The following is a 15,575-nucleotide window of genomic DNA, read 5'->3' as shown; positions in this document are numbered from 1 at the left end:
TTTTAACTTGGCTTGTTTATTGGTGACAAGAATCTCTGAGGTTGATGGAAAAGAAGGAGAGCTAAAAAATCTGGTTGAGCACACAGTTAAATTTATTTGCTAATGAAACTAAAAACAAAAAGATTCTCTTACTAACATTTAGAAATGTCAATCTCTTTTTTATTTTGACCATTCTCAAGACTATGAATGGTACCCCACTGTGGTTTAATTTACTTTTCCTTGATGACTGATGATGTTAAGCACCTTTTTCATGAACTTTGTGACCATTCACATATTCTTTTGTGAAATCAGTAAATTCTCGCTTATTTTTGGATTATTTGTCTTTTTATAATTGATTATTAGAAGCTTGTTAGGTATCCTATTTTTTATTTTCAGATTATTTTGCTGCAATTATTTTTTTCCAGTTTATGGCTTGCATATTTATTTTTAATGGTGTCTTTTGATAAATAGATATTTTTCATAGTATCTATCAATTGCATCTTTATGGTTAATACTTTTTGCATTCTGACTAAAACAGTTTTGCTTATCCCAAGGTAATAAAGATATTCTTTAATATTTTCTTTAAGGAGCTTTTTGGTTCTGAGCTTCACATTTACCACTATGACCACCTTAAATTAATGTTTATGTGAGGAATGAGGAATGGATTGCAGTTCACTAAGCCATGCAGGCTAAACATTTCTATCATTTTTATTCCATATATTTTAAAACCACAATCTGATGATTCCAACATGTAGACCATTTATGGATTTGTTTCTATTGACTATTTCCTTTCTTGACCATTTTCTTGTCTTGTAATCTGTAAGTATATGCCAGGCATTTTAATAAGAGAAGAGTAGAATCTAAAGCAAATAATATTTACTTCCAAGAAAGGTACAGATTCCTTTTCTGTCAGTCTATTAGAGGTGAGTGAAATGACTAGGTTAGCTGGATCTGGACTTTGCTGCTGCGTTAGTTTGACTCAGTTCACCACTGGCTTGAAATATTTTGAAAGGGGGATTAAAACTTCCTTATCAATAGGAACTGAGCACTGAGCACTGACAACATTCCAGAAATCTGTCTATGCTTCACAGCCAATTCATCAGCTTTCAGAGTTGTTGAGATTGTCACCATATTTCACTGCTCAGTTATAAGATGTTGGGATTTCTCTCTTGAGTCTCTTTGCTCTCTAGTCTTAACACCAAATACTTTCTGTACCTTAGGAGATAGTTACAACCTACCTCCAACTCCTCTGTTCTTTAGATAGCTAAGGGTTATACACTCATGAAGAGCCTTAGTGCCATAAAGTGATGCCTCTTAGCTCTCCTGCCCACTCCCAGGATTCAATAATAAAAGCTTGGAGTCCCCAGGCAGAGAGAGTATTCTCTGAGCTCTCCTTCTGGGCCCACAATCTTTTGTATATCAAAGTCTAGATTTCACAAAGAGGTTTATACTAGCTGCTTAATTAATATTTATCTTAGTAGGATACATATCAAGATCTTTATTTCAAAATAGCATAACATTACTACGTTAGAAGAAATCTGTTTTCAAAAATCATGTAATCCATAAAAAGACAGTTTGATAGTACATAGTCCATTTGATACTAGTTTTATTAGGTGTAGTAGAATGCATTAAATATCTTTATGTTAAACACTCTAACTTTATAGCTTAGATAGCTTCCTGGTCTAGTGGAACTCTGTCACAATGTGATTCTGGGTTATATTCTTTGTTTCTTCATCGCTTACTATGAACCTTGGGAGTATCATGTGACTTTGTTACTTCAATTTTCTCAGTCTGTTCATTGTTCATTCCAGGGAGAAAAGTGAGAATTAATAAGTCTCTAGAGTACTTTGAAAACTTTTTAACAGTACTATATATATCTAAGCAGTCACTACTATAAACAATTTCTATTTCTAAAATTATTTTTATAATAAAAACATTCATAATAGTCTTTTCAGTTGTATAGTATTCATGACCATACCGATGAGGGCTAACTAATGATTCATGGATCTATCTTCTTAATTTCTAAACAAAACACTAATAATCATTTATCAGTGAGCAAAGGCTCACTTCGATTTTGGAATGTAAGGATACCTACACCTGGGGGCCTGCATAGAGCTTTTAAAATCTTGGAAAGAAAATGCAGTTTATAGAATTCTTGCTGGATGTAATAGTCCACTTGAATTAATAGCAGTCCATGGAATTGCACTTGCAATTGTGCCCCATTCTGACTCAAGGGAAAGAAGAAATATCTCTGTCATCACGGAAAATGTAGTATGGCAGGTGGTCATAATGCATGATAAGGGCTCTGTTCCCTTTGATGACAAAATTATTAGAGTACTTGTATCCCAACATAATAGGACCATTGAGTAGGCTCCTTTCCATAAGCCTTTGTAAGTATTCCGAGGAGAAAAATTAAGCTCCAATGGACATATCCATTAATGAATCACATAAAAATGCTACTTTAGAAGTAGGACATTTAAAACTATGGTGGCAGTGTAATTAAACTTGCAAATAGTATTCATGATCCCTTCCACCAAGGCCAAGAGTCTATAGTGGCTACTTGAACACACTATGCTATATATAGAGAACAGTAACTTTACCTAAAAGTCAGGACCTGTGCTATGTGGCCATCCACCACATTATTCATCTTCACCCTAGGGGCATTTTACTAATCTTTGTCAGTAGTGAAGCTTCTTTTGAATTCTGCTGTGTAGTGGCTTAATGATAAATACTGTAAGTATATTTTTAAAAGTCATGTGAATCTTCTATTCTCAAAGCAATATTTTATAGTTGCAGGAACCTTAACATTTTGTTAAATCATTAAAAACTATTCATATTCTCCAATAAAAAATGCACTAGATCAGAGCTCTCCAAACTGTTAGGATACACTTCCATTAGTAAAAGGATGCTGAGCAAAATTCCCCAAAATACATACATATTTATTTATAAATTAATGCATGTACTATAATTAACTAGTAACTAGCAGAATATACATTTAGGGTTATAGCCATCCTTAATGATAATATGTCTTCACCTGTATTTGAAAAAATCCTCTTAATAATTTCAATTTTGTTATCTAACTATTTGTCAGACATTTTTACATTTGGCTTATTTGTTTTTCCATGAACACTGGCTGCTGTTGAGCTTATGAGAAAAATCATGGCAACAGCTCTGCCGATGTCTAGCAGTTTGTTTGTGCTTGCATTATGAGTTAGACCTTGACTCTGTGATTTTTCTGCCAGGATCTTGTAAAGTCACTTGTACTTTTCAGTGAAGAATGGTCTGATATTGAAGTGGATAATATAATGCAGAGACTTCCTAAACCAGGTACACATACACTACGATATGCTGAATATTTGAATAACATATGTGATATATGACACTGTGAATACAAACTGAATAAGAGGTCCTAGTTCATTTTACATGCTAGATATTAGGGGGAAAATGCCTTGTTTCTAGATAAAAAGAAGGAAATCCTAATACTTTCTGTATTTACCCAATGGGTTGTATAACTCCCCACCACCACCTTTGGAGCCCACTGGCTTAAATGACTCATATTTGGAAATAGAAATACAGAACATGATTAATGGAAAAGGGAAGTACTATTATTAATCTGCAAATACATCATGCTCCAAGTAAAAATCAAATTGAAAATCAAGAAAGGATGACAGCACAGTCAAGAATCAAATGATATTAATTTGTGGTGATCTTTAAAGAGACAATTTTTTTTTTCACAAAAGAAGGAACCAGAGTAATATGATAGGGAGAGGTGACCCCAGGAGTACATAAGCAGCATGCAGGAGAGTGATGTGGGCTGGCAGGGCAAGTATCCTACATAATGAAGAGGTAATATGCATATTGACTGTCACACCCTCACACAAGACGGCTGCCCCCATGTGGTCACAAGATGGCCACCACAAGATGGCAAGCAGGGGAGGGCAGTTGTGGGTGATCAGGCCAGCAAGGGAGGGCAGTTAGGGGTGACCAGGCTGGCAGGGGAGGGCAGTTAGGGGTGACCAGGTCAGTAGGGGAGAGCAGTTGGGGGCAACCAGGCCTGCAGGGGAGGGCAGTTGGGGGCGACCAGGCCTGCAGGGAAGCAGTTAGGCATCGATCAGGCTGGCAGAAGGGTTTTTAGGGGGTGATCAGGCTGGCAGGCAGAAGTGGTTAGGGGCAATCAGGCAGGCAGGCAGGTGAGCAGTTGGGAGCCAGCAGTCCCGGATTGGAGAGGGGTCCCAATTGGAGAGGGTGCAGGCTGGGCTGAGGGACACACCACCCCCCAGTGCACGAATTTCATGCACTGGGCCTCTAGTATAAAGATGAAGAGGAAAAAACAAGTCTGCTGAAAAAAAGACATTTTGATAAAAATCAGAGTTAGAAACTCAGTGGAAATTAAACGGAGGAAGGAGAGATATAGTCTAACTAGAGGCCCAGTGCACGAATTCGTGCATGGGTGGGGTCTGGCCAGCCCAGCCCTAATTGGTGGATCGGGGCCGGGCCTGTAGGGAGGAGGAGATGGCGGGAGGTTGGCCGGCGGGCCCACCCTGATCAGGGCAGGGTCAGGGCAGGGTCGGCTGGGGGAAGGGGCTGTGGGTGATTGGCCAATGGGCTCCACCCACGATTGGGGTAAGGGGGCCGATTGGGGGCAGGGCCGGCCATGGGGAGGGGCTGTGGGCAGTGGGCCAGCTAGGGGGAGGGGCTGCAGGAGGTTGGCTGGCTGGACCTGCCCCCTATTGGGTTGGGGGGGGATTAGACTTGGGACCAGCTGGGGGGAGGGGCTTCAGGCTGATCAGGGTGGAGCAGGCCAATTGGGGGCAGGGCTAGCCAGGGGGAAGGGCTGCGAGGGTGTTGGTTAGCTGGCACCACCCCCTGATCGGGCCAGTTCACTGGCCACAGTGGGCATCATAGCGACTGGTCTTTATGGTGTTCCGGTCACTGGCTTTTTATATATATAGACTAGAGGCCCGGTGCACGAAATTCGTGCATGGGGGGGGTCTTCTCAGCCCAGCCTGCACCCTCTCTAATCAGGAACCCGTGGGGGATGTCTGACTGCTGGGGATTGGGCCTAAACCAGCAGTCCAACATCCCTCTAACAATCCTAGACCACCGGCTCCTAACTGTTCAACTGCCAGCCTGACTGATTGCCCTAACTGCCCCCTTGCCAGCCTGGTCACCCCTAACTGCCCTCCCCCGCATTGGCCTGATCACCCCTAACTGCCTCTGCCTGCCAGCCTGATCGTCACCAACTGCCCCACCCCTGCCTGCCTGGTCACCCTAACTGCCCCTGCCGCTGGCCTGGTTGCCCCTTACTGCCGCCCTCTTCCAGCCTGGTCGCCCCCAACTGCCCTCCTGCCAGCCTGGTGGTCCATAACTTCCCACCCCGCCAGCTTGGTTGCCCCCAACTGCCCCCCCTGCTGGCCTGGTCACTCTTTACTGCACCCCCTGCCAGCCTGGTTGCCCCCAATTGCCCCCTCTGCCAGCCTGGTTGCCCCCAACTTCCCCCCCCCCCACCACCAGCATGGTCACCCCTCACTGCCCCCCCTGCTGGCCTGGCTGCCCCACGCAGCCTGCTGTTCGGTTGTTTGGTAGTCCCTCACTAACCCCCCTGCTGGCCTGGTCACCCATGCAGCCTGCTGTTCAGTCATTTGGTCATCCCTCACTGACCCCCTATCAGCCTGGTCTCCCCACGCAGCCTGTGCTCAGTCATCCATCCGGTTGCTTCAGTCGTGACGGCCCCTGGCTTTTTATATATTATGATTATAGGTGGGCCTAAGAATATGCTTTCATTATGATGATCCTATCTAATAATAGACAAATATGCAAATTGACCATATCTCAGACACACCCACAAGCCACGCCCACCATCCCATCAGAGTGAGTATGCAAATTAACCCAAACCAAGATGGCTACAGCCACAGAGAGCAAGGTTTCCTAGGTAACAGAGGAAGCCAAGCTTTCCGCCTGCCCTTGCCAGGCCTAAGCCTCCACTCAAGCTACAAAGTTTCAATTATAGAAGGTAAACAAATTCAAACAAATGGCGGCAGAATGGAGCTTGAGAGAGCAGGCCAGGGTTGCTGCCGGCAACAGGGGAAGCAAAGCTTTCCGCACACCCTGGCCGGGCCCACCCGCTTAAGGCAACAAAGTTTCAATTATAACCCCAACACAAATGGCTGCCGGCCTCGGAGGGAGCCCCAGGCTTGGCTCTGCTCCAGGCTACAAAGTTTCAATTGTAGAAGGAAAATAAATTCCAGATACCAGGGCCTTCGCTTGGGTTGCCAGGGGGCGTGGCCGGCCTGCAAACCACCACAGGCCCCTCGCTCAGGCCGCCCCACGTCCCAAGGGAACCCCCACCTGATCCGGGACGCCCTTCAGGGCAAACCAGCTGGCCCCCACCCCTGTACCAGGCCTCTATCCTATCTAATAAAAGAGTAATATGCAGATTGATCATCGCTGCAACACACAATATAGTTGCCCCCATGTGGTCAAAGATCCTGCCCCCATGTGGACACAAGATGGCCACCACAAGATGGCCAGCAGGAGAGGGCAGTTGGGAGGCACCTGGCCTGCAAGGGAGGGCAGTTGGAGGTGATCAACCCTGCAGGAGAGGGCAGTTAGGGGTGACCAGGCCAGCAGAGGAGGGAAGTTGGGGGCAAACAGGCTGGCAGCAGAGTGGTTAGGGGGTGATCAGGCTGGCAGGCAGAAGCGGTTAGGGGCAATCAGGAAGGCAGGCAGGCAAGCAGTTGGGAGCCAGCATTTCTGGATTGTGAGAGGGATGTCCGACTGCCCATTTAGGGATCTGACTGCCCACCGGGATCGGGCCTAAACGGGCAGTCGGACATCCCTCGAGGGGTCCCATATTGGAGAGGGTACAGGCTGGGCTGAGGGACAACCCCCCTCCATGCACGAATTTCGTGCACCGGGCCTCTAGTAGAGTTATAATAAGAGAGAAGTTATTATGCTCCTCAGGTACTGCCTTTAGCATTTATATCACAGGTAAGATCAAGTCATCATCTACTGGCGCATTTAGTTATAGTGACTCAGTGAAACCACTTTTTCACTTCTTATCCTTGTCTCTGTCTCAAGAAACAAGCCCCTCTCCCCTTCTAAAGCTCAGAGCTCCTTTTGTACCACCATGCTCCTCTCTTCCCAGTACCATCAAGACCTTAATTCTCAATTAAGCCTCTAGGCATATTCAACGCCTCCTCACAGCTTTCACCCCATGCCTTCAAACAAGAATGCTATCTGCTCTCATAGAAAATGTTCTCTTGACCCAGCTGCCCTCTCTAGCTACTGCTATAATTTTTCCCCTTTTACTGTCAAACTTTTCAAATAAGGAGCCTATATCTGCTGCCTCCATTTTCTCTGCCATACCCTCAAATCAGGCTTCTGTTCTTATTACTTTGCAAAAAAAGAATTTCTCATGGTTCTTATCCAGTCATTACTGTGCCCTATTTATGTTTCCTAGCTGTCTCCTATCACCCCTCTCCCTCCCTTTTTCCCCCTGCTATACCCTCAGCCTGGCCTTTTCTGTTTCCTACCTCTAATCCTGATTCCCTCCCTTCTGTCCAGGATCTTCACTAACCCATTATGACACTGCTCTGTTCGTAGTAGCGATGTTCTCTACTTTAAGACACTGAACATTTAATTTCTCATCCTGATTTTTAAGTTTCTTATGTTTTTCCATCCCCATTTATCAAATCATTATTTATTACAACAGAAAGGGCTAAATAAATATGTGTTGAGGGCCTGAATAAATGAATGAACATGGATTCTATGCTGTCCTGGTCAAGAGGTATCCTCATTGTTCTATCAAGACCACAGTTACCTTCTATCTTTATTATGTTGATAAACTATAGCCAACTGGGTTTGGTGTGTCTGTAAATAAGAACAATGTTCATGAACATACACACTAGAGGAGAGTTTCAAGAAATAGGTTGTAATACTTAAAGTTGAAAGTTATGAAACCTAGGCATTTGGGGATGATCTTAACTTTCTTCTATTTCCACCTATGATAAATTTCAGCCTTTGTTCTTGGGTTGCCTGAAGCCTGGTATGTGTTGAAGCCTTTCAATTAACTAGGGAATATATTTAAGCTTTTCTCTAAGAGTGTCATTCACTACCTTCTCTTTCCAAGTGCTTGCCAATCGATAGCAGCAGAGATGAACTCAAAGTCATGAATAAGGTGATTATGTGGCTTTTGTGCTTGCCTGCCTATGCGGCTTCCCTCCAGGGAAAACTTGACATGCCTGAGGTTCCTACTTTCTTTGCCACATCATATCCCTGAGTTTTGATTTGACTGATTTACTAGAGAATAAAATCATATAGGCCCCCTCCTTTCTCCTAACAGCTTATTCTTGATGTAAGTCTGGCAGAAAGTGAAATCTGTTGACAAGCCTTCCTTTCTGGTTAGAAGCTGTAGTCAGCCAGTTTGAGAGCTACTAGTAGTGATTCTTTTTATGAAAAACCAAATACTCTTTAACAACAAAGGATAAAATACATGATATATCCTAGTAAAAATAATTTTATAATATAACTAGAGGCCCGGTGCACAAAATTCGTGCACGGGGTGTGTGTGTCCCTCAGCCCGGCCTGCACCCTCTCCAATCTGGGACCCCTTGGGGGATGTCCGACTGCTGGTTTAAACCGGCAGTCGGACATCCCTCTCACAATCTGGGACTGCTATGTCATCCTAACCACTCGCCTGCCTGGCTGCCTGATTTCCCCTAACCACTCTGCCTGCCAGCCTGATAGCCCCCTAACTGCTCTCCTGCCAGCCCGATCACTCCCAACTGCCCTCCCCTGCAGGCCTGGTCACCCCTAACTGCCTTCCCCTGCATGCCTGGTCACCCCCAGCTGCCCTCCCCTGCTGGCCATCTTGCGGCAATGTGGGGGTGGCCATCTTGTCACAACGTGGGGGTAGCCATCTCGTGGGGGCCATCTTGTGATGACGTGGGGGCAGCCATATTGTGATGATGTGGGGTGCAGCCATCTCATGGTGGCCATCTTGTGACGACGTGGGGGCAGCCATCTTGTGGCGGCCATATTGTGACGATGTGGGGGTGGCCATCTTGTGACAACATGCGGGCGCCCATCTTGTAATGATGTGGGGTGGCCATCTTGTGACAACATGGGGGCGGCCATCTTGTGATGTGAGGGCGTGAGGGTCAATTTGCATATTACCTCTTTATTATATAGGATTATGTGATTCTTCAATTTTACAATCCTTTTCTGTTCCAGGAAACTTTCTATAATTATTATAACTTTGCTGATGTCCTTTCCCTCTGGACTTTTATAGAAATTAAAATTTTGCACTGAATTATACAGTATATGTGTATCAATTTTTGTTTGTTGTTTTCAACCACCTGTGCCTCTTTGAGGGTGAGGACCAAATATTTTAGTTTAGATCTCCACCATATTGCCCATTGTAAAATGTTTAGTAGTAAATTAGCACTCAAGTGTCTACTGAGCAATTAAAGATGGCCAGCGGGTGGGAAGGAGTGTGGAAGGTAATTACCAAAGTACTGACTAAATGTATTAGTCAGGAATTTACAAAATGCAAGTAACACAGATCTAAACCAAACTTCTTTGATTCCTTCTGTCATTGGACAAATACTTATTGAACATCTACTATGTGGAGTATATCAGTGCACAAAATAGAGTAAGATTCCTTTGAGGAGTTTGCATTGAAGTATAGTGAAATAAATATTACACAATAGCCCTGGCCAGTTTGACTCAGTTGATGAAGTATCGCCTGTGAACTGAAGGGTCTGGGGTTCGATTCTGGTTAAGGGCATATGCCTCAGTTGAAGGCTAGATCCCTAGCCCTGGTTGGGGCTTGTGAGGGAGGTAACCAGTCGATGTGTCCCTCTCACATTGATGTTTCTCTCTCTGTCTCTCCCCCTCACTTTCACTCTCTGTGGAGATCAGTGGGAAGGTATCCTCTGGTGACGATTTAAAATATTACACAATAGACTCGGCAGCGGTCACTGAGCAGATCGAACTTCTCTCGTTTGTGCACCTCACTCGGCTTCCTCTGCAACCATGTCTGACAAACCCGATATGGCTGAGATTGAGAAATGTGATAAGTCGAAATTGAAGAAGACAGAAATGCAAGAGAAAAATCCACTGCCTTCAAAAGAAACGACTGAACAGGAGAAGCAAGCAGGCAAATCATAATGAAGCATGCGCTACTAATATGCACTGTACATTCCACAAGCATTGCCTTCTTATTTTACTTCTTAGCTGTTTAACTTTGTAAGGTGCGAAGAGGTTGGATCCGTTTAAGTGATTGTGCTGCCCCTTTTCACATCAGAACTACTGACAACGAAGGCCACACCTGCTGCTCCCATCTGCCTGCCTGGCTGGCGGGGAAGGGGGACAACTTGCATGTTGGTGAAGGAAAGAGCTGGGTGGGATGAGGGTAAAATCAGCTAGAGTAAAATCCAAGCTGATCCAAGGTGTCCTGCGGGCTGTAAAATGCAGTTTAATCAGAGTGCCATTTTTTTTGTTCAAATGATTTTAATTATTGGAATGCACAATTTTTTTAACATGCAAATAAAAAGTTTTAAAACCTGAAAAAAATTACACAATAAGCAGAATAAATAATTAGAAAATACAATGAAAGGTTATGGGGGGGGGGGAATAAAAAAGAACAGGGTAAATGGTTTAGACAGCTAGTGGGAGAAGCTTATATGTCCATATATGTATATCACAAACATATTCTGGGAAACAATGCCTTAAATGCTAGTTTATTACAATTGGATCAGTTTGCCAAAAGTAAAGCATTATTGTCATTCACAATTATGGGAATAAAAGTTAGGGATGCATTTTTCCAACAGTGATTTTCTAAGATGCACAAGTTCACTTTATGAGCTCAAAGATGGTGCTGTTACTAAATTTAAGCCAATGTACAGTTGTGACCATTTTTAAATACCGTTAGTCCCACAGAACTGCACCAACCCACAGACACTTGTATACAATTCTCATTGCCAAAAATTCCAGTGATATCTCTACAGCACAGGAGTTTGGGAATCAAATACGTTTTTAAATAATTAAAAGTTATAGAAAATGTTCCTAAATAGCATACAACGGACCAACAGACCTGTACTGACCTGGATGGCAAAATAAAAAACAGGAAACTACTGTTGCTCATTCATAAAACTCACACAAGGGATCACAGGCTGGATCTGGGGATTTGCAAAGGCCGTAAGCCCTGAAATCAATCTAACGATTAAGAGGAGCGCCCTGAAAAAGCTTCTCTTACGCATGCTCAATCTAATAGCCATGAAATTCCCCTACATTTTAGTTCCCCCTCTGAAAATAAGAATAAAAATTTCCCTGAAAGATAATAGTAAAAACCGAAAGTAGATTAAAGTACTAGGTAGAAAGTATTTATGTAAAATGCGGTGCAACTCTAATGTCAGACTTATTTTATTAATTATAATAAAAATCTAAATTCCAAATATGAGTTCCAACATTCAGAAGAAATACTATTCAACTGAACTCCTCTAGTAAGAAATTCTTATAAATGGCCCATCAATAATTCTATTAAATGTACATGACACTGCAGAACTTGATACATATATATATACATCTCAGTCATTCCTTTCAGCGATGTGAGAGCTGTTTTATGACCAACTTATTGGCCTTCAACCATCTGATTTTGCAGAGCATATATTTTTAGAGGACGAGGTACAAGAATTTCAAAATATATAACCTTCCTGAGCTAACTTGGGTGCTGACAGGAAAACCTTAGACTATAATTATTCCAACAATAGCATCGGGTTGCAAACTCCCTCACCACGTGGGGTCAAAAGCTTCCCCTAGAAAGGCAAAGACTTGTCAGTGAACACTAGGCAGCACAGCTCATAAAAATTTCATTAGCTTGCCCTTCTCTTCCTGCAGTAAGACAGATGTAAAATCAGGAGTGTTCCCAGTAGACCCTACTCATAGCATTTAGAAAATGAACTTGGAAACACACACACACAGACACACGCTACGTTGAGTTTGCTGAGCTTGATGAGTTGTAGGTAGAGCATGTCACACGCCTCCGATCAAAGGTGCCACACATTCAACAGCAGCCCCTTTTCATGCAAAGCACCAACATACGCATGTGCTAGGACCTGCCAGAGCTGACAGAGTTATGGGAAATGCCAGTGGAATGTCGAGTATGTAGAGAACAGGCCTATAATTATTCACAAGACTTCAGGAAATAAACATTCGCTTTCAAAAAAATTGTTTTCAGCTGCTTTAAAGCCAAGTGACAGGCAAATTACAGTGCAGGGAGGAAAAAGTTTCCATTTTCTAATTTGATGCCTTTTGTTGCACCTACTACATTACCCCGCGTCCAGGCTGCCACATCCAGCCGTGCGCTTCCAGCCGCAGGCTGAGAGCTGCGCCCAGCGGGAAGGGCTGTTGGTCCAGCCCCTCAGCGTGCTAAGTGTGCTGTGAGAAAAGCGCCTGGGGACCTGGGGCGATTCTTCTGGTTCACATTCCTAGGATTTCCACAAGTGCTTTTGGCTGTACATGCTGCGGCTGCTCCTTCCACATCTTCTTTGTGCCAAGCTGGGCTAGGTTTATGGAAACTCTGCTGGCCCTGCCTAGGAACAGCCCCAAACTCACATTTTCCCATGGCTTGGCGGGGGAGGGGGCAGGGGGCGGGGAGGGGGATGGGGAGATAGAAGAAATGGTGGGAATAAGAACAGCAAGTCTTGGGTGCTCACACGATGACAGGTAGCTGTCAGGAAAATAAATAAGGGGCTGGTATCTGCCGGTATAAGAGGGAAGAAAGGAAATTAAGTTTTTATTAAAAGAGATAACAGCAATGCTATCAGCCAGGCAGTTTCCTATTGCCTGCTGAGTCCTGTGAGGAGGATTCCCAGTTCTGTACATGACAGACTGTCAGAGTGGCCCATAGATGCACAGTAAGACGTCCACAGAAGCTTCGTTCTACTGGAGCTCGTACCTTCATAAAACATTGAAGATGCCCTGGGCCTAACCAATTAGATATGAAAAAATTAAAAATCCTACATACGTGGCTTAATTTGGGGCCTTGAGCTAGAGTTTTGTGCATTAAAACGCTATGCTGCTATAAAAAAGAAGAAATTCTTACCATTTGCAACAGCATGGATGGAACTGGAGAGCATTATGCTAAGTGAAATAAGCCAGTCAGTGAAAGAAAAATACCACATGATCTCACTCATTTGTGGAATATAAAGAACATTATAAACTGTTGAACAAAAATAGATACAAAAAAAAAAACCACACAAAAACAAACAAACAAAAAAAAAAACACAAAAATAGATACAGAGGCAAAGAAGCATTGAACAGACTGTCAAACTACAGCTGGAAGGCAGGGGAGGGTTGCGGGGGTAAGAGATCAACCGAAGGACTTGTATGCATGCATATAAGCATGACCAATGGATGCAAGACACAGGGGGGTGGAGGGGAGGTGAGGGCAAGTGCGGGGGAGGGTGGGGGGCGGGGGGCGGGGGGAGGTCAATGGGGAAAAAAAGGAGACATATGTATTACTATTTGTAATACCTTAAACAATAATAAAAAAAAGGGGGTTCACAGAAAAAAAATGTAGACTGTGATCAATTAGAAATGTGTATTCAAAGAGAAACATATTTAGTAACAACTATTTTACACACAAAAGAATGAAGCCAAAAGTTCTGGTTGAGATTAATGTTTCTTACAAGAAATTCAAAGCAATATTCCCTGACTCCTTCTCATTAAAATTCTATGTCACCATTTATTATGACTTTGAGCAACTTAAAAAACAATTCAAAAAAAATTAAACACTAACTTCAAGTGTTAAAAGGAAAAAGAATTGATTCCTTTAGATTAATCCACTTGCCTGTACATGCTATGGCTGCTCCTTCAGCTACACAATCAACAGCTAAATTTTTCTCCGCAAATGATACCGATGCCTTGAAAACCTTTTAATGTTTTTAAAATTGTGGTTGGCTCAAATAATTTAGGATAGAACAAAACAGGAGGTAAAGGAGAGGACTTGATCCAAATGAGTTAGACATCTGTATTAGTGAAATTTAAGTTGTTCATAGGTACCTGTTTCCTTCAAGACACTGAATTGGGAAAAGCCAAGAGCTCTCAAATAATGTCTCTTTACACTTCCCAGTTTTAGTATGAAGAGTTCTGGGTTGCATTGAAAATGGATTTTTTTTTTCCAAATAGGTTCTCAAATTCAGATATTATGAGCAGTGTTTGGCTGATTACATGATTTGCAGTGGCAAATCCTTCGGTACTGGTGAAGTGCAAAGATTGACAGACTTCAGTGTAGTCGGGTTACAAGCACAGACACTCCAATTTTCAATTTAATGGGTTATTTGGGTGTGCAAAGGGCTGAAGCTTGAGTGAAGAATAAGAAAATAATCGCCCGAGGCATGAAAGCTGTGAATTTCTTTGGATTTTAAATAAAGCTGTTTTTGAGGACCATAAAACTATGCTACATAAATCTGTCAAAAATAATTTCTGATTTCTGAATTTATTTTAAAAATTCTAAGAAAGAAATACAACTCAAATCATATTTACATTGCATTAAAAATCTTTGTGGGAACAAAGCATGATAAAAACAAACTAAATCAATTAAAACAGGTATATTCTTTATTGAAATAAAGTAAATATATATACATATATATTCAGGACATATATATGTACATCTCAAATACATATAGTTCATTTAATATATTCAACAAGAAACCTATGGCCATGAATTATTAGAATCTCTGAATAAAGACATGAATTAAGGAAACATAAAACATTTAAATAAGTGTTAATAAGGAGTCTGGTTAAGACGGCTCTCTAAGTTCACACTTAAATACATGGCCATTTTTCCAAAAACAGAGCAAGGGCAGGCAAAAAATCAGTTAGAAATAACTTAGCTTGAAAAACAATATAAACATCTCCATATACTAGACGTGGAACAGAAATGCAATGAGGTGTAGAGCTAAAACTCAGTGCTTTCTGGGTTCTGCAATAGGTTGCCATTAAAATGCTTCTGTAAAGGTTAACAGGGTCTGAAAACCAGGACTTGAACCTAGAAATTTCTTCCATACCATCATGAAAAGAGGCCAAAAAAAAAAGTGCTATTAACAACCAAGAAAATCAACAATAAAAACACTGATGTATTCTAAATAAAATTAATTTTAGGAAACATTTTGACAGTCTTTAAATGAGGATAATTATAATGCTCAGTTTATCTTTTTTAACAGAATGGACTAATGAAAAACTGTGGCTATGTGAAAAGCTTAATAGAAAACTTGGGAATAAAACAAATGAACTTAAAACTCTCAATAATTGTATAAATGCTGAAATAGTCACAAGGATAGAACAAGTGAATTTTAAGAATTGATTCATGTACTTAAAGTGCATTACAGAGAGATAAATAAGAGGAAAAGCAGTTAAGAGGCTCTAACGTAAGTCCAAATTGATTTCTAAATGAAAGGAATACAGGAAATTACACATGGACACTATTTGAAGATAAGTGGCTGACACATTCAAATAATGAAGAAATTAATGAATCTTCATACCATCTATGTATGCATTCTGAATGCCAAAAAAGATATAAAAAGGAATTC

General features: G+C 42.1%; 1 protein-coding gene across 1 annotated transcript; it reads left to right on the top strand.

Annotated features, from left to right (window-relative positions):
* Positions 1-9,962: 9,962 nt before the first annotated feature.
* LOC307093457 (thymosin beta-4-like) lies at positions 9,963-10,183 on the top strand. The gene has a single exon (XM_079761600.1). The coding sequence runs from the start codon at positions 10,018-10,020 to the stop codon at positions 10,150-10,152; it is 135 nt and encodes a 44-aa protein (XP_079617726.1). The 5' UTR covers positions 9,963-10,017; the 3' UTR covers positions 10,153-10,183.
* Positions 10,184-15,575: the final 5,392 nt, after the last annotated feature.

This window comes from Cnephaeus nilssonii (genome assembly GCF_951640355.1).
Source record: "Cnephaeus nilssonii genome assembly, chromosome: 2".
Taxonomy (NCBI): domain Eukaryota; kingdom Metazoa; phylum Chordata; class Mammalia; order Chiroptera; family Vespertilionidae; genus Cnephaeus; species Cnephaeus nilssonii.
This window is presented reverse-complemented; position numbering and strand designations above follow the sequence as displayed.

Coding starts and splice junctions, on each gene's coding strand:
- LOC307093457 (XM_079761600.1), top strand. CDS start 10,018: ATGTCTGACAAACCCGATATGGCTGAGATTGAGAAATGTGATAAGTCG.